General features: G+C 43.2%; 1 protein-coding gene across 9 annotated transcripts in view; it reads right to left on the bottom strand.

Annotated features, from left to right (window-relative positions):
- Positions 1-23,429, bottom strand: part of ANK1 (ankyrin 1) — a 422,616-nt gene extending 399,187 nt beyond the window's left edge. For 5 of the 9 annotated variants that reach the window (XM_069766914.1, XM_069766920.1, XM_069766918.1 and 2 more), the window contains exons 1-2: positions 23,295-23,429; positions 22,254-22,588 (exon numbers count right to left, since the gene is read on the bottom strand). In XM_069766914.1, the coding sequence (XP_069623015.1) occupies positions 22,254-22,379 (126 nt within the window). In that variant the 5' untranslated portion in view covers positions 22,380-22,588; positions 23,295-23,429. Of the gene's footprint in view, positions 1-22,253; positions 22,589-23,143 lie in introns of all 9 variants that reach the window. The other 4 variants (XM_069766924.1, XM_069766921.1, XM_069766917.1 and 1 more) reach the window with 4 other exon arrangements.
- Between the last annotated feature and the right edge of the window lie 623 nt (positions 23,430-24,052).

Genomic DNA, 24,052 nt, shown 5'->3' with positions numbered 1-24,052 from the left:
CCTCCTCCTCCTGTACAATGACTGATAACACCTCTATATACAGTAGATTACACAGGATCCACCATTGACAATAGGTGATGTTACAGCTCACCTCCTCCTGTACAGTGACTGATAACACCTCTATATACAGTAGATAACACAGGATCCACCATTCATAATAGGTGATGTCACAGCTCACCTCCTCCTCCTGTACAATGACTGATAACACCTCTATATACATTAGATTACACAGGATCCACCATTCACAATAGGTGATGTCACAGCTCACCTCCTCCTCCTGTACAATGACTGATAACACCTCTATATACAGTAGATAACACAGGATCCACCATTCACAATAGGTGATGTCACAGCTCACCTCCTCCTCCTGTACAATGACTGATAACACCTCTATATACAGTAGATAACACATGATCCACCATTCACAATAGGTGATGTCACAGCTCACCTCCTTCTCCTGTACAATGACTGATAACACCTCTATATACAGTAGATAACACAGGATCCACCATTCACAATAGGTGATGTCACAGCTCACCTCCTCCTCCTGTACAATGACTGATAACACCTCTATATACATTAGATTACACAGGATCCACCATTCACAATAGGTGATGTCACAGCTCACCTCCTCCTCCTGTACAATGACTGATAACACCTCTATATACAGTAGATAACACAGGATCCACCATTCACAATAGGTGATGTCACAGCTCACCTCCTCCTCCTGTACAATGACTGATAACACCTCTATATACAGTAGATAACACATGATCCACCATTCACAATAGGTGATGTCACAGCTCACCTCCTCCTCCTGTACAATGACTGATAACACCTCTATATACATTAGATTACACAGGATCCACCATTCACAATAGGTGATGTCACAGCTCACCTCCTTCTCCTGTACAATGACTGATAACACCTCTATATACAGTAGATAACAGGATCCACCATTCACAATAGGTGATGTCACAGCTCACCTCCTCCTCCTGTACAATGACTGATAACCTCTATATACAGTAGATAACACAGGTTCCATCATGTGTAATAGGCAATAAAAGAGATTCTTTCTCCCTACCCACTGACCTCTGCACAGGTCACAGAGCATGCCCACAGCACTCTCCCATAGAAGTTAATGGGTGAACTCCAGGCTACTGCTATGGTCCATGTAGTTGCTATAAAGCGTATCTCTTGAATGCTGTAAACAAAAGCTCAGCTCACCGACATAATCCTGTACAGAAAATAGAAATAAAAAATCCTCAGAAATTCCAATTATCAGCCACCATATACGACATGTCAGTGATGCTATTAAATATAGAATATAGGAACAATCCCCAGAGATTATGGCTGATCACTGGGATTTTGGGCAGCAGGACCAGCTTGTGATTGGCTTTTATCATTGTGTCATTTCTACAAAAAAACTAAAAAAGTTTGGATAACCACTGAAAGAGGACATGTCACCGGCTCAAAAGTGACCATTTTTTCTCTTTATGTATTCTCGCCATTCTCCTGAGTATTCTGTTTTTCATTTTTTTTTTTAAATCAGCCATATAGTTAGAGATACGGGCCTTTTTATTTAGTGCGAATTGTAATGGGCTTTTATAGGGGTGTGGCTTGTGGGATACTCTGGGGGCGTGTCTCTAGACTGCTCTCCTTTAAGCCACGCCCCCTTGGAAGACCACAAAGATTAACCCTAAATAAAAAAGCCCGTATCTTTGGAACCATATGGCGGATTAAAAAAACAAAACAGAGAACTCAGCGGAATAGTAGGAATAAAATTAGAGCAAAAACTGGTCACCTGTAAGCTGCTGACAGGCCCTCTTTAAACACTTCATGACTTTGGACGTATCCATACGTCCAGGTTGGGTAGTACTTCCTGACCTTGGACGTATGGATACGTCATGGCGATTTTGCTTGCATAGTAGCTGTGAATGCGTTATCGCCGCCGGTTTTTCAGTTGACACCCAGCACTCACTGCCAGGAGTGGTGCCCGCACCGCTACCTGCAGTTTATCCCCTAAATGCTTTATAAAGTGATCACACTGCAAAAAGTGAAAGTCCGATAGTGGGACTAAGTAAAAAAGTAAAAAAAAAAAAAAAAAAAAAGGTACAATTATATATTTTTTTAAATCACAAAATAATAAAAAAAATGGAATAAAAATTTATATTGTACCTATAAATAAGTATTTTTGTGAAAAAAAAAAAGTGCACATATTTGGCATCACCGCATCCGTAACGACCCGGCCTATAAAACTGTCTCACTAGTTAACCCCTTTAGTCAATATCGTAAAAAGTATATCAAAATGAGGCAAAAAAAAATAATTGCTTTTCATCATATTGCCAAACAAACAGTGGAATCAAATGTGATCAAAAAGACGAATGTAAATAAAAAATGGTTCAGTTGAAAAAAATCATCTTGTCCTACAAAAACATGGTGCCATACAGCTCCATCAGTGAAAAAACGTAAACAAGTTATAGCTCTCAGAATGAAGCCGTGCAAAACTAATTATTTTTACTATTAGTTTTTATTGTGCAAAAGCAAGAAATCATAAAAAAATATAAACGTGATATTTCTGTAATTGTATTGACCCAAAGAATATAGCTGCCTTGTCAATTTTACCACACACGGAAAGGCATAAAAAAAAATCCTGAATTGCTGGTTTTGTTTTTTCTGCCTCCCAAAAACTGGAATACAAAGCGATCAAAAAATGTCAAACAAGCCCTCACATGATTCAGTTGAAAAAATTATAACTCTAAAATTATGATGATGCAAAAACAAATTTTTGCAATAAAAAGTGTTTTTTAGTGTGTGACAGCAGCGATACATAAAAAACTATATAAACCTGGCATCGCTGTAATCTCACCGACCCAAAGAATAAAGTCACCTAATCACTTACACCGCACAAGGAACAATGTAAAAAATAAATAAAACCAATTCTTCACCTGCTGTTGGTTTGTTCATTCTGCCTCCCACAGATCACAGTAAGGCTCGGCGCACATTTATCCTGCACACTGCGCTGAGCTCTTACATCGGGGTTTTCGTGCAATTCTTTGAAATACATGGTTCAGAAGGAAACCATAGCAGAAGATTCTCTACAATGAGGCAGATGGAGGCATTGTGGACACCATCTGTCCTATGATCCGGCGGTGTCCGTCTTTTTAAGCATGCATAAGAATGCCACCGGCCACAGTTTTGTGCACTTTTGAAATGAAGGAAACTGCTGAACAGAGGTCAGATGGAGACCAGAGTAACTCTGCTGCCTCATTATAGTGAATGGATTTCTCGGGGGTTTCATCTGAGTCACGTAATTCAGAGATTTAGAGGGAAACCCCAAAGTAAGTGCTCAGCGTATAGCACAGGATAAATGTGACCCTAAATGCTATGTAAAAGCTTCAACTGAATCCACAAAAAAGGCAAGTCTCCACTCAGGTCGGTCATCTGTTAATGGAAATAAAGGGGGCTTCCACGTTACTGGTAGTACAAAGGCTCTGGTAAAGCCCTATGGTTCCTCGCCCCCTAAATCCTGCAAATTCTACACTCTCAAATACAAATACCCTTCTCTGTTCTGAGCCCCAGTGTGCCTAAACCACATTTTGAGTCCACATCTTTGGCATTTCTGTAGCGATGAGAGGCCGTCTAATTTAGAGGTGAGTGTCTCCAGAAGCATGAGCTGGGCACTACCACGTAATGGACACTACCACGTAATGGACACTACAACATACTGGGCATTACAATGGCAGTTTGCAGTTTACTCAGTAACATCCACTGCTTCTTGTCCCTAGAAAACACCCAGGATGTCAATATTCTCACTACACCTGCAGATAAATTCTCAAAGGGAAATCATTTCCCAAATTGGGTCACTTGAGGGGGGATTCTGCTCTTCTAGCACTTAGGGCCCCTCTTTATATGGAGTCGGCAAACTAGTCTAAAAAAATGTGGGCTCCATGATGCAATTAGCACTCCGTCCCTCCCGAGTCTAAGCAGTACTGTACAGCCACATATGGAGTATTTCTACATTCAGCAGAAATTGTGGGACACATTTTGATGCCATTTTTATGCATTTCCCAGTGTGAAAATATAAAATCTGGGGCTAAACCAAAATTTTTGAGGTAAAAATGTAATTATTATTTCTTCACTGCCCAATGGTATAAAATTCTGTGACACACATCTGGTCTCAATATGATCACTGCACGCCTAGATGAATTAACTGAGACGTGTAGTTTGTAAAATGGGGTCACTTATGGGGGGGTTCTGCTGTTCTGGCACCTCAGGGGCTCTCCCAGTGAGTCAAAGCACCCTCAAACCATAGCACTAAAATCAGCTCCTTCCCTTCTGAGCTTTGCACTCTGCCAGAAAAGTAGTTCCCGATTACATGAAGGGTATTGGCGCACTCAGGAGAAATTGCACAACAAACTCTGAGGTCCATTTTTTCCTACTAGCCCTTATGAAAATTAAAAATTTGGGGCTAAAACAACATTTTAGCGCCAAAAATGTAATTATTCTTTCTTCACCGCCCAATGGTACAAAATTCTGTGAGGCACATGTGGTGTCAATATGCTCACTGCATCGGTATATGAATGTTTTGGGGTGTACTTTGTGGAATAATGTCACTTATTGGGGTTTCTGGCACCTCAGGGGTTCTGCCAATGTGACATGGCACCCTCAAACTATTCTAGCAAAATCAGAACTCCAATATGGCGCTTCTCTCCTTCTGAGCTTTGCACTGTGCAGTAGTATTCCCCAACATATGGGGTATAGGCATTCTCAGGAGAAATTACACAACAAATTGTATGGTGCAACTTCTCCTGTTACCCTTGTGAAAATAAAAAAAATTGGCTCTAAATTAAAGGGATCTAGTTTCCAAAATGGGGTCACTTGTGGTTGGTTTACACTCTTTAGGCACAACAGGGGCAACATTGCGTGCACTAATGATTCCAGACAATTTTGCGTTAAAAAAGTAAAACGGTACTCCTTCCCTTCCAAGCTGTGACATACGCCCAAAGAGTAGTTTTCCCCCATATATGGTGTATCGGCATACTCAGGATAAATTGCACAACAATTTTGGGGGTTTATTTTATCCTGTTACCCTAGTGAAAATAAAAAAAATTGGGGCTAAAACAACATTTTTGTGGGAAAAATTTGATTTTATTTTCACAACTAAACGTTATAAATTTCTGTGAAGCACCTAAGAGTTCAAGGTGATCACCGCACATCTAGATAAGTTCCTTGAGGGGTCTAACCAAAATGTGGTTACTTGTGGGGGTTTCCACTGTTTAGGTACATCAGGGGCTCTCCAAACGCAAAATGACGCTCTCGATTCCAGCCAATTTTGCTTTCAAAAAGTCAAACGGCGCTCCTTCCCTTCCGAGCCCTACCGTGCGCCCAAACGGTAGTTCTCCCCACATATGGGGAATCGGTGTGCTCAAGAGAAATAGCACAACAAATTTGGGGGTCCATTTTCTTTTATTACAGTTTTGAACATAAAAAAAAATTGGATTTCCTTCCACATTCCATTAATTCCCGTGAAGAACCTGAAGGGTTTATAAACTTCTTGAATGTGGTTTTGATCACCTTGTGGAGTGCGGTTTTTAGAATGGTGTTACTTTAGGGTTTTTTCTGTCAAAGTTATTTTATAGGTGAGGTGGTTCCTAGAATTTGGTTTTGTAAATTTTGTTGGAAAAATTAGAAATCGCTGGTCAACTTTTAACCCTTCTAACTTCCTAACGGAAAAAAAAAATGTTTGTGCTGATGTAAAGTCGACATGTGGGACATGTTATTTATTAACTATTTAGTGTGGCATATCTCTATGGTTTAAGGGCATAAAAATGAAAAGTTTGAAAATGTATACATTTTCGCCAACTTTTTGATTTTTTTTTCTGCAAATAAATGCAAGTCATATCGAAAAAATTTTAACACTATCATGAAGTACAACATGTCACGAGAAAATAATCTCAGAATCAGTGGGATCCGTTGAAGCGTTCCAGAGTTATTAACACATAAAATGAATTGTAAAATTTGGCCTGGTCAGGAAGGTGAAAATAGGTATGGGGGTCTTCTCACACTGCGGGCTACATCCACGTCTGTTCCAGATATGGCCATCCTATTCTAACTGATGATATCCACAGACACGTCTCACTGACCGTCATCCTCTTCTGCATGCTACGGCGACATGACCGCGATATACATTATATCCAGTGCCATGACGCATATACAGCTATCTCCTAGCTGACGCTGCACTCTGCGATGAGGGTCCCCCAGTGATAGGTGTATTATACAGTAAAGACAGCCAGACATGCACAGCAGATCATGCACCATATTGATTCTTGACAAGACAAAAAGCTGCATCTTTTTTACATTTTTGGCAGATTTTCTATACTAATCCTTTCATAAAGGGTTGTCTTGTTTTGGAGACAGTTATTTTTTTCTCATTTAAATGGATGTATTTGGGTCAAAAAAGGATTTTTGCAATTGGGTTTCATTAAAAATGTTGCCTTCTATAGCCTCCGTGTTGTGCTGTCTGCAGAATGAGTTAATGTAATTCTTTTATCTGTTCTTCTCTGAGCTCCTCTCCCTTGATTTATGAGCACAAATCACATCAAGGTTGAGGATGTAGGGAAACGAGGAGCCAGTGTAAAAGCAAAATGGTGCAACATTTTGAATGAAATACAATATATTTTATGGCTCCCCCCTAGTGGTAGCTGGTGTCAGCCAAAATGTTACTTATTAATTCCTATGTATATGCAAGGAATTTGTTGATCTGTATCACAAACGCGAAGCATTGACTGCTATTCTTGTAGCAGAGCTGTGTGTGTCTATATATCCATATGTAGCAGAGCTGTGCGTCTATATGTGTATATGTCGCAGAGCTGTGTGCGTATATATATATGAATCTGTAGTAGAGCTATGTGTCTATATATGCATATATTGCAGAGCTGTGTGTATATATATATATATATATATATATATATACTAGATGGCAGCCCGATTCTAAAGAATCGGGAGTCTAGAATCCATATATACTTTATTTATTCAAATGTAAGAATAATACAATTAATAAATAATAGTAAGAAAGAACAAAAAATGGCTGCACTCACCAGCTCTTGACAATTCTTGTTATTTAAGGTACAGTTACACAGGATCCATGAACATGCTTATGAGGGGAGGGATGAAAGACATCAGACGACAACTTTCTGCATCATTACCATACTTTATATCAGACCTGCTCTTACGTGCGCCATCAGCAGCTTTGGGCTCTGTGTCATTAGTATACTTAACAGTATCCAGGCACTTGCATCTATCCTCTGTACTCTTGTTAACACGCTGTTTGCGCTTACGTCCGGCATCGGCGGCTTTTCGCTCTGCATCATTACCATACTTTATATCAGACCTGATCTTACGTGCGCCATCATAAGCTTTGGACTCTGTGTCATTAGTATACTTAACAGTATCCAGGCACTTGCATCTATCCTCTGTACTCTTGTTAGCACGCTGTTTGCGCTTACGTGCGGCATCGGCGTCTTTTTGCTCTGCATTATTAGTATACTTTCTATCAGACCTAATCTTACGTGCCCCATCAGCAGCTTTGGGCTCTGTGTCATTAGTATCCTTACTATTAGAGCTCATGTTGGCTAAGCTAAACAGCTTTAAGCGTGGTGGTGGCAAACAACAGGTTAATAAGAGGCAGTGTCAGGTAGTAGGAAAATAGCCAGTTAATAATAGGCAATAGTTCTTTGCAGGAATGCAGATATTAATAAATAGGCAGTTTATATTGCAGAGAAATTGCTGGGCAATAATGGACAATGTCCTTATGTGGCAAATAATAGAGCAATATACCCAATGTGGCAAAGAAGAGGTTAATAAACGGCAGTCTCTCAGTATAACAGTCAGTGAATAATAGGCAGTATATGGAGAAAACACCAAACAAAAGTTCAAAATTGGTGTGAAAATGTCACTGAACCACTTCACAACTAAATATATATAGTTTTGGTAAATGGTATTATCATTTTTTTGACGAAATTCGGCAGGAGCTTGAAGAGCAACGTCACTGGGCCCGCCTCCACGCAGTAGAAACTTGCTGTGAGGTAAAAATTCAAAAATCACACCAAAATGGCGGGCGGAGTGTGTCACAGTACGGCACGTTTCTGATTGGTCGCTCGCAGCAGGCGGCAACCAATCAGACACTGGACACTGTTGACGTCACTTATCTCCGGACATTAGCTCCGGACATTAGCTCCGGACATTAGCTCCGGACATTAGCTCCAGACATTAGCTCCGGACAGGAAGTTGGCACAAATTGCAGGAAGTAGTATTCTAGGCAATTATATATTAGATATATGCATATGTAGCAGAGCTGTGTGTTTCTATATAGGCATACATAGCAGAGCTGTGTGTATTTATGCATATGTAGCAGAGCTGTATGTGTAGGTATATGTGCATATGTCACAAACCTGTGTCTATATATGCATCTGTAGCAGAACTGTGTGTATATATATGTGCTTGTAGTAGAGCTGTGTGTGTCTATGTATTTATATGCAACAGAGCTATGTTTCTATATATGCATATGTTGCAGAGCTGTGTCTGTCTATATATGCATCTGTAGCAGAGCTGTGTGTGTCCATATGTGCTGGCAGCAGAGCTGTGTGTGTCTATATGTGCATATGTCACAGAGCTGGGTGTGTCTATATATGCATATGCAGCAGAGCTGTGTGTGTCCATATGTGCTGGTAGCAGAGCTGTGTGTGTCTATATGTGCATATGTCACAGAGCTGGGTGTGTCTATATATGCATATGCAGCAGAGCTGTGTGTCTATATGTGCATATGTAACAAAACTGTGTGTCTATATATGCATATTTTGCAGAGCTGTGTGTGTCTATATGTGCTTGTAGCAGAGCTGTGTGTCTATATATGGATCTGGAGCAGAACTGTGTGTGTCTATATATGACAGTGCTTTGTGTCTTTATGCATATGTAGCAGAGCTGTGTGTGTGTATGCATATGTAGCAGAGCTGTGTGCCTATATGTATATATGTTGCAGTGCTATGAGTGTATGTATATGTGCTTATGTAGCAGAGCTGTGTGTGTCTATATGTGCATATGTAGCAAAGCTGTGTGTGTGTGTATGTACATGTACCTATGTAGCAGAGCCATTACTGTGCAAATGCCACAAAGTATCTCTCCTACAATACGCAAAACAACACAGAGACAAGGCTCAAAACTTCTGGAACAAGGTAATTTGGAGAGATGAGAGAAAAATTGAACTTTTTGGCCACAACCATAAATGTTGTTTGGAGAGAGGTCAACAAGGCCTATGATGAAAAGAACACCACTCCTACTATAAAGCACGGAGGTGGATCGCTGATGTTTTAGGATGTGTGAGCCACAAAGGCACAGAAAACTTGGCCAAAGTTGAAGGAAAGATGAATGCAGCACGTTATCAGCAAACACTGGAGGCAAATTTGCAATCATCAGCCCGGAAGCTGAGCATGGGACCAACGTGGACGTTCCAACATGACAACGATCCATGACAACACAAGGCTAAGTCGACCTGGAGTGGCCATCTCAGTCTCCTGACCTCAATATCATTGAGCCACTCTGGGGAGATCTCAAGTGCACAGTTCACGCTAGACAGACCAGGAATTTACAAGAACTGGAGGCTTTTTGCCAAGAAGAGTGAGCAGCTTTACCATCTGAGAAAATAAAGAACCTCATCCACAACTACGACAAAAACTTCAAGCTGTCATTGATGTTAGAGGGGGCAATACACGGTATTAGGAAAAGGTGTGTAAACTTTTGATCAGGGTCATTTGCATGTTTTGGGTTGTCATCATGGTTTAAAAAGAGAAAACACTGTAGTTTTACAATAAATGGCTTCACCCAACCACTAACCATGAGTGGAGAAAAAGTTTTGGTGTTATCATTCATATCCTCTGAAAAAAGGCCAAGAAGGCAAAAATTCTGCCGGGGTATGTAAACTTTTGAGCACAACTGTATTTATGACTTATCCATTCAATAGATCTACGCTTCCTTATAAAACAGGCATATTACTGTATAAAGACCCTCCAGATAATGTCAGGGCTTTCGTCTGCTCGATAAGGAAGATCAAAGTCCCAAATATGTTTCCTGCTGTCAGCGTAAATTATACATGAGGGATTGGTGGGTAAAGGGATTTCTCCCTTCCTTGTCATGGGCGTCAGTGCGTCAGACCCTAAAATGCTGTGTCTAATGCTCTTATGTGATGTCGGGGTGTAATTAAGTCCTGATGTTATAGGAAGGAGCAAAAGGATAAACATGAAAGCGCTTCTGACGCACCGTCTCATCTGATCCCCAGGGTATTCATTTATATACAAGGGTGAGGGACGGGAAAGACTACAAGATGATTAGATGGAGCAAGACTGGATCTGGCCATGATAATGAGGTGTCCAATAGGACCGCCATATCCGTGCGGATTCCGTCCCCCATCACCACATGGCAGTGAAAGGAAAAACTGAGACCATACCCATTGCTACAGGATCTTTCAAATTCATGCATCTGTTCCTGCAACGGACCCCTTACAAAATGGTAAATGTTACGTTTTTCAATCCAGGTAATTAGTAGGAACTGGTGAAAAAGTCTTATAACAATAGATGCTACTTTGACATCAGCTGTCATCAGTTAAAGGGAATCTGTCAGTAGGTTTTTGATATCTATGTTACTATTTGCTTGCCTGAGGAGGTGGTGATGGCGAACTCAGTCGAGGGGTTCAAGAGAGGCCTGGATGTCTTCCTGGAGCAGAACAATATTGTATCATACAATTATTAGGTTCTGTAGAAGGATGTAGATCTGGGGATTTATTATGATGGAATATAGGCTGAACTGGATGGACAAATGTCTTTTTTCGGCCTTACTAACTATGTTACTATGTTACTATGTTACTATGATATGTAATATGAGAGCACCATAAAATAGGGACAGAGACCCTGATTCCAGGGATGTGTCACTTACTAGGCTGTGTTTTGCTGTTTCAATAAAATAAGTGCTTTATCAGCAGGAGATTATCACTACAGGACTAGCTTTCTCGTCCCTCCTGGTCCAACCACACCCCTAGTCAATACACAGTGTATACAGAAAGCAGCCAATCAGTGGAGTGGGCGGGGTTATACACAGCTCAGCATTTGAGCTGTGCTAGATCTACAGCAGAGAAAACTGTGATTTGATCACACCTGCTGCACCCAATAAACTAAGTAACACGTCACTGGAATCGGAGTCCCTGCCTCTACATTATGCTGTTGTCAGATTACATAGCAAATAGCTGCTGACGGATTCCCTCTAAGGCACAAAAACTGATATGAATAACCCGGACATATGAAAACCTGGTCTAAGAGATAGAAAGACATTTATTTAACTTTATATATGTATATATATCCGACGTGACGCACATGTGATGTCGCACCAGACCAGCTAATCAAAACTAGAGCCGTGGATGCTGGGTGGAAGTTGGGGGTTCGAACTCCTCCAGACTGTTGCCCACAGAATAATGACATTGGCTACTGGACTGGGTCATGGGAATCGATTCGTACCAATTCTATTCCTAACCATAGAAAACATTTGGAGCGCCCCCGTTAGGGCAGTGGGGTACTCGGATCCGGGCCCTTCGGTTTTCAAGGGGGATGTGTTATGATCTGGTGGCCTTGGAGCAGCATGAGACGTACTCTGGAGAAGGTGGAACCTGTACTGACCGCAAACCCTGAACTTAACAGCGCAACTAGAAGTAGCCGTGGGGGGTACCTAACACTCCCTAGACCCCTCGACACAGCCTAAGAACTAACTACCCCTAAAGACAGAAACAGGAAACCTATCTTGCCTCAGAGAAAATCCCCAAAGGAAAGACAGCCCCCCACAAATATTGACTGTGAGAGGAGAGGGAAATAACACACGCAGAAATGAAATCAGGATTTAGCATAGGAGGCCATACTAGCTAAAAAGAAAGAATAGAACAGAGTACTATGCGGTCAGTATTGAAACAGTAGAAAATATCCACCACAGAAAATACAAAACACCACATCTGACTAAAGACATGGAGGGTATATCTGCATCTCCAGAGAAATAGCTAGGCTGCAAAAAATCCTTCACAGACTAAGCTGGACAAGACAAAAACATGAAAATGCACAGAACTATAAGGTCCACAGCAGGTGGACAGCAAAAACAAAGCCAGGACTTATCTTTGAAGAAAAGCACAGCAAACAAGAGAGACGAGAAGGGATGTGAATACTCCAAAAACAATGGAGAACTGGCACTGACTAAAGGATCAAGCAAGGCTATATAGCCCAGCCCAAATTGCAAAAAATAGATACACCTGATAAATACTGCGATCCAACTACCGCAGCACTACCACTCATAACAACCGGAGGGAGCCCAAGAGCAGAATTCACCCCCCCCTTGAGGAGGGGTCACCGAACCCTCACCAGAGCCCCCAGGCCGATCAGGACGAGCCAAATCAAAGGCACGAACCAAATCGTCAGCATGAACATTGGAGGCAACAACCCAAGAACTATCCTCCTGGCCATAACCCTTCCATTTGACCAGATACTGAAGCCTCCGCCTCGAAAAACGAGAATCCAAAATCTTCTCAACCACGTACTCCAACTCCCCATCAATCAACACCGGGGCCGGAGGATCAACAGAGGGAACAACGGGCACTACATACTTCCGCAACAAAGATCTATGGAACACATTATGGATGGAAAAAGAGGCTAGAAGGGCCAAACGAAAAGACACTGGATTGATAATCTCAGAAATCCTATAAGGACCAATAAACCGAGGCTTGAACTTAGGGGAAGAAACCTTCATAGGAACATGACGGGAAGACAACCAGACCAAATCCCCAACCCGAAGCCACCGACGACGGTTAGCAAAACGTTGAGCCTCCTCCTGAGACAACACCAAATTGTCCACCACATGAGCCCAAATCTGCTGCAGCCTGTCAACCACAGAATCCACACCAGGACAATCAGAAGGCTCAACCTGCCCTGAAGATAAACGAGGATGAAAACCAAAATTACAAAAAAAAGGCAAAACCAAGGTAGCAGAACTAGCCCGATTATTAAGGGCAAACTCGGCCAATGGCAAGAAAGCCACCCAATCATCCTGATCAGCAGACACAAAGCATCTCAAATAACTTTCCAAAGTCTGATTAGTTCGCTCGGTCTGGCCATTTGTCTGAGGATGAAATGCGGAAGAAAAAGACAAATCAATGCCCAGCCTAGCACAAAAGGCCCGCCAAAACCTAGAAACAAACTGGGAACCTCTATCGGACACAATATTCTCCGGAATGCCATGCAAATGAACCACATGCTGAAAAAACAACGGAACCAAATCAGAAGAGGAACGCAATATAGGCAAAGGTACCAAATGAACCATCTTAGAAAACCGGTCACAAACCACCCAGATAACCGACATCCTCTGGGAAACCGGAAGATCTGAAATAAAATCCATAGAAATATGCGTCCAAGGTCTCTCAGCGACCGGCAAAGGCAAAAGCAACCCACTAGTGCGGGAACAGCAAGGCTTAGCCCGCGCACAAATCCCACAGGACTGCACAAAAGAACGCACATCCCGCGAAAAAGAAGGCCACCAAAAGGACCTACCAACCAAACCTCTGGTACCAAAAATCCCAGGATGGCCAGCCAACACAGAACAATGAACCTCAGAAATCACTTTACTAGTTCATCTATCAGGAACAAACAGTTTCCCCACTGGACAGCGGTCAGGTTTATCAACCTGAAACTCCTGAAGAACCCGTCGTAAATCAGGGGAGATGGCAGAAAGAATCACCCCTTCCTTCAGAATGCCGACCGGCTCAAGAACCCCAGGGGAATCAGGAAAAAAACTCCTAGAGAGGGCATCCGCCTTAACATTCATAGTACCAGGAATGTACGAGACCACAAAATCAAAACTGGAGAAAAAAACGGACCATCGAGCCTGTCTAGGATTCAGCCGTTTGGCAGACTCGAGGTAAATCAGATTCTTATGATCGGTCAGGACCACAATACGGTGCTTGGCCCCCTCAAGTCAATGTCGCCACTCCTCAAATGCCCACTTCATAGCCAACAACTCCCGATTGCCGACATCATAATTGCGTTCCGCAGGCGAAAACTTCCGAGAAAAGAAGGCACACGGTTTCATCAAGGAACCATCAGAATTCCTCTGAGACAAAACGGCCCCTGCCCCAATCTCAGACGCGTCAACCTCAACCTGAAATGGAAGAGAAACATCCGGCTGACGCAACACAGGGGCAGAAGTAAATCGGCGTTTAAGCTCCTGAAAGGCAGAAACAGCCGCGGAGGACCAATTCGTCACATCAGCGCCTTTCTTCGTCAAATCGGTCAGAGGTTTAACCACACAGGAGAAGTTTGCAATGAAACGACGATAAAAATTAGCAAAGCCCAAGAATTTCTGAAGGCTCTTCACAGATGTGGGCTGAATCCAATCATGAATGGCCTGAACCTTAACCAGATCCATTTCTATAGATGCGGGAGAAAAAGTGAAGCCCAAAAAAGAAACCTTCTGCACTCCAAAGAGGCACTTTGACCCCTTCACAAATAAAGCATTATTACGGAGGATCTGATATACCATCCTGACCTGTTTCACATGAGACTCACAATCATCGGAAAAAATCAAAATATCATCCAAATATACAACCATGAATTTATCAAGATAACTCCGAAAGATATCATGCATGAAGGATTGGAACACAGATGGAGCATTAGAGAGTCCGAATGGCATCACAAGGTATTCAAAATGGCCTTCGGGCGTATTAAATGCAGTTTTCCATTCGTCACCCTGCTTAATACGAATAAGATTAATTGCCCCTCGAAGGTCAATCTTAGTAAACCAGCTAGCCCCCTTAATCCTAGCAAACAAATCAGTAAGCAAAGGCAACGGGTATTGAAATTTGACCGTGATATTATTCAAGAGGCGATAATCAATACAGGGTCTCAAGGAGCCATCCTTCTTGGCAACAAAAAAAAACCCTGCTCCCAATGGTGAAGAAGATGGCCGAATATGCCCCTTCTCCAAAGACTCCTTAATATAGCTCCGCATGGCGGCATGTTCTGGCACAGACAGGTTGAAAAGTCGGCCCTTAGGGAACTTACAACCTGGAATCAAGTCAATAGCACAATCACAGTCCCTATGTGGTGGAAGGGAACTGGATTTGGGCTCATCAAATACATCCTGGAAATCTGACAAAAACTCAGGAATTTCAGAAGAGGGGGAAGAGGAAATTGACATCAAGGGAACGTGACCATGAACCCCCTGACAACCCCAACTAGTCGCAGACATAGATCTCCAATCTAACACCGGATTATGTACCTGTAACCATGGAAAACCCAGCACAATATCATCATGCAAATTATGCAACACCAGAAAACGACAATCTTCCTGATGGGCTGGCGCCATGCGCATGGTCAGCTGTGTCCAAAACTGAGGTTTATTTTTAGCCAACGGTGTAGCATCAATGCCCCTTAAAGGAATAGGGTTCTGCAAAGGCTGCAAGGGGAAACCACAACGTCTGGCAAATTCTAAGTCCATTAAGTTCAGAGCGGCGCCTGAATCCACAAATGCCATAACAGAAAATGATGATAATGAGCAGATCAAGGTCACAGATAACAGAAATTTAGGTTGTACAGTACTGATGGTAACAGAACTAGCGATTCTCTTTGTACGCTTAGGGCAATCAAAAATAATATGAGCAGAATTGCCGCAGTAAAAACACAACCTATTCTGACGCCTGAATCTTTGACGTTCAGCTTTAGACAAAATCCTATCACACTGCATAGGCTCAGGGCTCCGCTCAGAGGACAACGCCACAGTGTGCACAACTCTGCGCTCGCGCAAGCGCTGATCAATCTGAATGGCCAGAGACATAGAATCACTCAGACCAGCAGGCGTGGGGAACCCCACCATAACATCTCTAACGGATTCAGAAAGACCCTTTCTGAAAATTGCCGCCAAGGCATCCTCATTCCATTTAGTCAGTACAGACCATTTTCTAAATTTCTGGCAATACGATTCTGCCGCTTCTTGACCTTGACACAGGTCCAGCAAGATTTTCTCAGCTTGATCCACAGAATTAGGCTCATCATACAATAACCCCAATGCTTGAAAGAAAGAATCAACATTAAGCAAAGCAGGATTGCCAGTTTCCAGGGAAAATGCCCAATCCTGTGGGTCACCACGCAGCAGGGATATGATGATTTTAACCTGCTGAATGGGATCACCAGAAGACCGGGGTCTCAATGCAAAAAACAGTTTACAGTTATTTTTGAAACTCAAAAATTTGGATCTGTCACCAAAGAATAAATCAGGAGTGGGAATCCTAGGTTCTAAGGCAGGAGTCTGAACAATATAATCTGAAATACCCTGTACCCTAGCAGCAAGCTGATCCACACGAGAAAATAACTCCTGAACACTCATGTTATTACTAGGTTCCGCAGCCACCCAGAGATTAAGAGGGAGGAACAGACCAAACAGGCTAAGGAAAAAAAAATGGCTCAAAATCTTTCCTCCCTTCTTCTGAGATGCAATTAACTCATTGTTGGCCAGTTGTACTGTTATGATCTGGTGGCCTTGGAGCAGCATGAGACGTACTCTGGAGAAGGTGGAACCTGTACTGACCGCAAACCCTGAACTTAACAGCGCAACTAGAAGTAGCCGTGGGGGGGTACCTAACACTCCCTAGACCCCTCGACACAGCCTAAGAACTAACTACCCCTAAAGACAGAAACAGGAAACCTATCTTGCCTCAGAGAAAATCCCCAAAGGAAAGACAGCCCCCCACAAATATTGACTGTGAGAGGAGAGGGAAATAACACACGCAGAAATGAAATCAGGATTTAGCATAGGAGGCCATACTAGCTAAAAAGAAAGAATAGAACAGAGTACTATGCGGTCAGTATTAAAACACTAGAAAATATCCCAAACAATCCCCGAGACCTAGGAAGACCAAATAAACATATGTCTCCAGGGAAGGTAGATGCTAACCAAAACTATATATGTCAGCACAATTTACCAGTTGCATGTTCCATCTTATTCAATATCCATAATCGGACATATTGCATGAACCACGACTGGAATGTAAAAAAAAAAATCAGAACGATCTCACCTCTTTTCCTTTATCTAATGTGGATGAGATCCTTAGTTAATGGCGCTGTATTCGGAGAGGGGGAGCATTCCAGCCACACACAAATTAATTAATTACATTAATATTAATATTACATGAGAGCTATATTTACACCCCCGCATCTGGTTTCCTCCACGGAGTTGGAGAAACAATATGGAGTTTCCCCTGATGAGTTAAAAAACAAAACGCGTAGGGAAATGCTTAGTTTATCTTGGGGTAAAGCCTGCTATTGGTAGCGTGGATTTGTGTGTGGCTGGAATGCGCCCCCTCTCCGAATACAGCGCCAATAACTAAGGATCTCATCCACATTAGATAAAGGAAAAGAGGTGAGATCGTTCTGATTTTTTTTTTTACATTCCAGTCGTGGTTCATGCAATATGTCCGATTATGGATATTGAATAAGATGGAACATGCAACTGGTAAATTGTGCTGACATACATAGTTTTGGTTAGCATCTACCTTCCCTGGAGACATATGTTTATTTGGTCTTCCTAGGTCTCGGGGATTGTTTGTGGTATTAGACATTCCTGCGAATGTGATTTTCATGTGAGTCCTTGTCAGTTTTTTGCTTTTGGTATTTTGGTTATATACCATTTTAATTATATTTATTAAAAGTTAATTTTTATAGTCTCATATTGATCACACCCTGCTTTGTCTATTGCTTTTGGATTGGTGAATATCGGTTATTATTACTAGAAAATATCCACCACAGAAAATACAAAACACCACATCTGACTAAAGACATGGAAGGTATATCTGCATCTCCAGAGAAATAGCTAGGCTGCAAAAAAACCTTCACAGACTAAGCTGGACAAGACAAAAACATGAAAATGCACAGAACTATAAGGTCCACAGGAGGTGGACAGCAAAAACAAAGCCAGGACTTATCTTTGAAGAAAAGCACAGCAAACAAGAGAGACGAGAAGGGATGTGAATCCTCCAAAAACAATGGGCAACTGGCACTGACTAAAGGATCAAGCAAGGCTATATAGCCCAGCCCAAATTGCAAAAAATAGATACACCTGATAAATGCTGCGATCCAACTACCGCAGCACTACCACTCATAACCACCGGAGGGATCCCAAGAGCAGAATTCACAACAGGGATGTCACGGTGGCTGACCCGGTCCGTAGCCCTAGGGGATGTCCGTTAATAAAAAGGGGGAAAGGTCTTTAAAGGGATAGTGTTCATGACGCCACCTGTGGTATTCGGTCAGTGTGACCGATACTGCTTAGGGGTCCACTGGGGTGATGTGATGGCAGCTAGATGGTATACCTTCCCACAGGTGAAGTATGTCCCCAGGGCTTCCCAGAGTGTAGATGGTTGATGATGTGAGGCGCAGTGAAGAACGAGGACACAAGTTTGCAGTCTCTTTACCTTTTTACTGAAGGCTTCAACGACCTCAGTCCAGAGCACCGGATCACAGGGTAGGCAGAGTCCGGCCGGTCTGAAGGCAAATCCAGAGTCCCGTTATCCAGGTGGAAGTCAGTAGCCTTCCTCTAGCGCCTGAGTGCTGTAGTCCCTCACTGCTGAGCTTCTCGGTGAGGTCCTCACAACTATTGTAGATGTTAAATCTCTTTCTCTCTGTCCCCCTGATGGAAAGGATAGGACAAACCCGTATGACTGATGGCCTGAGGCTTTTTACAGGGACCCTATCATGCCCCAGCCCCCACAAGTTGCCACCGTGCCTCCTGGGTATAAGGTCGGGCAGCCAACGTGGAATTAACTGTCCTGCCAGTCTCTGAAGTAAAGCGTAGAGATCCTTACTCCCTCGGTGTTCTGGCTACCGGAATCCTGCGCCTCATAAAGGAGACAGCCTTTTACAGGGCAGAACTCCTTCTGGTTTCCTCTCCTTTTGCTATGACTTAGTTTCTCACTCACTACAAGACAATTCCCTTCTGCTGTCTCTTTCTTAGGATGCTGCCGCACGTGGGGCAGGCGCAGCTCCGTGGACCCTCTGTCTAGGCCTCTGACAGGATCCCACCCCTGTCAGGGACCCACTACCTGAGAGGAGCTCAGATAGCAGCTAACTGGGTGAAGCCCAGCTCACTTCTGCCTTTTTTCCTGTCCAAACCACCAGTTTTACCTAATTGTGAGGAGTGCCCTAATAGATAGAAGCATGGCTCCCCCTGGCAGCCTGGAGTGTGAAGTGTGTTGTGTGGTTTGTGATACCTGGTAAAGAGATCTCTTTTATTGCCTTCAGATGTAATATCACTCCCCCTGGTGGAAGAATGACATTACTGCAACGACCAGGACCATGGGGCGCTGCAGATTCTTCTCTGTATTTCCACATCTCTCCATCTTTCCTGAGCGGTGCTCCGGCACGGCATCTCGCGTGATCACTGTTCTAGAACAACATTTCCTCTGTTTCTCCTCCCGGCTCCCAGGTTAACCCTGACCATAATAATAAATATGTAATAAGGTCTTCTCCTATTGGTTGTTCTAGTGGAACACACTGAGAGCAGGTATCATTGTAGCTGGTATCACAACCAAGCGGAACCCCCTGAAAGCAACGTTCTACAGTATGTGGTCTATACCGCACATGCGCCCTGTGCCGTACGGCTTCATTCAGCACTGTATTTCTGTACCGATATACAGTAAGAACAAAAATCCCAAAATAATGGTGGCACTGGAACTTGGACAGAATGGCGATAATGGGGTCCATTCCGATTCCGTCATGGTGGAAGCCATTTTACCAGACAAATGTTTTTGGGGGAAATATGCGATGAACTCTTCTATATACATAAAATAAATAAAACTACACATGCACTGGCAACGGAAGAAGGAGATTGGTGCTAGAAAGTCAGTGGATTTCAGTACACATGCTTGACCTGACAAAGAAGAACTACTGGCGGACATACACGACACTAACCGGGTAAAAACATTAACATGGTGTATGAGTATACAACAGCTGCAAGCTTATGCAGTAAAGATAACTGTGTTGAGTAGACCTCAGGCGGCGTTGTGTTGATTTTTAGCGTTTGTTCCTACTGGAATGTATGACCTCTCTGGTTTTGATTTTGTCATTGTTTCCTTTCTGTAATCCGCCATATTGTGATGATGTCGACAATCGTTCCTCTCTGTCCCAAGTAAAACAGCTCATTCTCCCACTGATGATTCTGCTGAAAGCTGAAATCCGCAACACTTTGTGGGTTATTACAGATACATTCATTTTGGCTAAATCAAACTATTTGCATTTATTTTACATGAGGGTTTATTCTTTTTATAGGAATACCCTTTAATCAGAACTTGCCCTAATTTACCATAAAACGCATATATTTTATTCTCTATAAAAAACCCAAAATGTGTCTGCAGGGAGATGTTATTAATACAATCCAGTATGTATACTATCCATGGCATCCATGACCAACGTACACGTTGACGTCAAGATGTAGGTGACGTATTTGCAGCATAAGGTAGCGGATGCATTTGTGTAATGACAAGGCTCCATCTAGTGCGCTTACACCACCATGCCACCATCCTGCTATATCACTGCATGGAATCCATAGCACCCTCTGCCCCTGCCTCCAGAGACCTACTACGGTAACATCCTCAGGATATGGTCAATGATTTACCTCTCCCCCTAACAGAAAACTTCTGTATTGTAGGAATGGAAGTAAAGGATCCCCTATAGGGGGGAATGATTGATCTACATATTGGGATTACATACATGATCCAATAAAGGTAGACATGATACAAACACAGCCTCTCTGCAGTATAACAGTATAAATTATACATTTGTTGCAGCACATGTTTGTTACATTGGACGATCGATTGCTTCATGCCACTTACATCGACATTTCTCATCAATACAAGAACAAGTCAATCCTCCAATGAGTGTTTTCGATAGGACGAGATCGCCCCCTTAAAGGGACGATCGAGTGTGGGGATCACTTGAGGAAAGACTCAAATCTATAAAGTTCAACCTATTATTCAATAGTGTTAATCCAGAAAAAGCTCCAAAAAATTATATCATATAAGAGGGAAAATTAGCGTTTTTTTTCCTGGAAAATTTGATATTGACCCATCAAGGGAGGTTCGACCCCTGACACCTCCACTGATCAGCTGACTAAAGGAGCCACAACCCTTAAAGTCAGCTAATGAGTAGGAGTGCCATGAGTTGGACCCCCTTCAATGTCCTCTTGATGGTCTGTCTAAATATCAAAGTCCTGGGAACCAACTCCATAACCTCCAGATCATGAACCCATCTCAGATAGCAGGTGCCTCAGTCATTCATTGAGGTCCGTATAGATGAGAGTACCCATAACAAGCCAGGAGAGACAACGCTTTTCACAATGCCCACTGTTTTCGATTGACATCTGAGGTCCTCCAGGGCCAAATCACTCATTAAACCCCCACCATCTGCTAGTACAAAAATCCCTAGAAGGCCATGAAAGATGTTGCCTACCACAGGCAATGCCATCACATGTAATCACGTACATATGCAACAGCAATTATTTCTACGAGGTTTCCAAACCGTGCTCATCATGGTGAACAAGCAATGGAGGCAGCAACCAAGTAGGAGTTATTTCAGGTGAATTAATTGTAGACATTCAGGTCAGCAGGGAAGGCCGCCAGGATATTAGGAGGAGCACATCTCTCCTGTGATACTACATCACGTATCATTAATAAGACCTCACCGACGGCGCTAGATCCTGTTATGCACAACACAGGCGAGAGGCAACGAGAGGCCAGGGCTGCTCTGCCATCCTTTCACCTCCCCTTGTCCTGGCAGGTGGGCTCACACAGTTTTGATTCAAATGTGCGCCAAGAACCTCAATAATAAAATTTGGCAGTAATGCAATAAAAACAGGAGGGTCTTGCTGCATCTTTTGTGTTTTTACGCTTTTGCACTGCAATCCCAACAGATCTGCATTTCTGTTAATTTTTCTTTTGCCACGCTACCACTGATATTACAACCATTACAAGTTATTGGCAAGGATCCTCAATGTTTGATGGGACAAGTATGATTTATGGTGGATGTCATGAAGCACAGGAAGCACAATACTCTCAGCAGAGTTGATGTAGTCATCATCCCCAACTTACTGCGTACTCAGCACCCTGCTCTCTCCTTACTATAGTTTCTTACCTTTTTCTTTCGATCACGGGATCGACTTCTTCTCTTCCGGTCGGATTCCTCTTTCTCTTTCTGTTCCGCCAAAGCTTGCGCCTCAACATCCTTGATCTTTTTGAGTTGCTTGGCGGCTTGTGCCATCCTGGTCGAAAACTTAAAGAACCACGGTAAGTAATGGGGACCTGAGACACCCCCACTACCCCCCCAAAAGTAGGGGGTCGAATTATTGCCGTTTACACCTCGTAGATATTCCTTTGGCGTGAAGACCAATATGCTGGGGTTCAATGGGATTTCCTTTCTGTCTAGTCACACTCTTGGAGAGAGAATCTTCTTTTATGACTGGTCCATATCTGTGAAGAAGAAAAAACACCGAGTCGTTACATAAATCTACGGCATGCGTCTGGCGGACACAGACCCGTTACGGGGTTTTTTGGTATCGCTCATCATGTAGATGGAAGACCTAAAGTTGGGTTTTAGAATGTCGGACATCACCCCAACTCTACACCTGCCCTGAACATTTTGGCCTTTCGCGTACACCGCAAACACTGCGTCCTGCAGACGTCTCGTTCCCGGTGGGACGCAAACATCTTTCTCCCCATCACACGAGCGTCTCCCATTCACTGCAGTGCTTAAGCCTGTCTCGTTCCATTATCATCCCATTTTATGTTTCTCTTCCTCAGACAACCGCTACCTCGTACCCCTGCCGTCTGGGTGCATTTGCCCTGTCGTTATCCTCTTCTCCACCTGCTCATGCCACATGCATCCTTCTATCCTTCTGCCTGTGTACATATCACCGTCCATCTCCAATCCTCCTCCAGCAGTGATGCTTGTTCCTCAGACATATTATACCTCAGCTATCCGCCTATATCTCCCATCATCCTGGCCAGGCTATCCTGTTTTCTCACCTTTCAGTTCCTCATCTTCATGGCCAATGCCTGCAGATATTCCAGCAGATAGCCCTCTCCTCTGCTGGATGCAGGTCCTACACCATACCTCTGTCCTCCTTCATCTCTCTCCCTGCTTCTATCCCATAAGGTGCAATCCCCCAGCACATACCTCTTCTGCTGCCTCCCCTCTATCTGTCTTTGCTGTGCATCCTGCAGCCTGCGTGCTGTCCCCTCACACTGCAGTGTTGCTGATGCAGGCGAAACACATTGCTTCCTCCTGCATGCTGGTCACCTTCCTGCACTCTCTCCCTCCCGTCTCTCTCCCCCTCAGAGCAGAAGGATGGAGGATGCTCAGGCTGCATCTATCCTTTCCTCAGAGTGTGTGCATGTTTTTGTTTGTGTTCGCTTGTGTGTGCATTTAGTCAGCGTCTGCTGCAGACAGTGTGTGCGGAGGGGGATGAAGGGTCCTCACCAGGATTTCTTCGTACGTATATACGTTCCTACAGAAAAATATGGATCCTGGGATGTCTACATTCAGATCATAGTTACGTAATTACTCACTACTCACTAGTAGATCATTCAGATCATCGTTACGTAATTAGTGGGTTAAAAAAAAAAAAGACCTCAACTCGGATTTGATCCGAAGCGATAATTCAGAATATTTTAGATTTCGATAAGATCCGGCCAATAATCCCACCAGCAGATGTGTCTGGCAGCTCCTTGTCCCCCCCTGCTCTATTGTAATGGCACATACAAGCCTAATATGTGTGGCAAGAAGGGATAACTCTCCGCACGACCGGTACTGTATGGCGAGTATCCCCTATTCGGACCATGATGGCAATTTTTAATGGGCTGTTACCCTTACATCATCCATGCCCCCCACCACTGGTGAGCACAGACAAAAGATGGCCCCTGTGAAGATAGATG

This window comes from Ranitomeya imitator, chromosome 4 (assembly GCF_032444005.1).
Source record: "Ranitomeya imitator isolate aRanImi1 chromosome 4, aRanImi1.pri, whole genome shotgun sequence".
Lineage (NCBI taxonomy): Eukaryota > Metazoa > Chordata > Amphibia > Anura > Dendrobatidae > Ranitomeya > Ranitomeya imitator.
The sequence above is the reverse complement of the archived record's forward strand: the minus strand, read 5'-3'. Positions and strand labels throughout refer to the sequence as shown.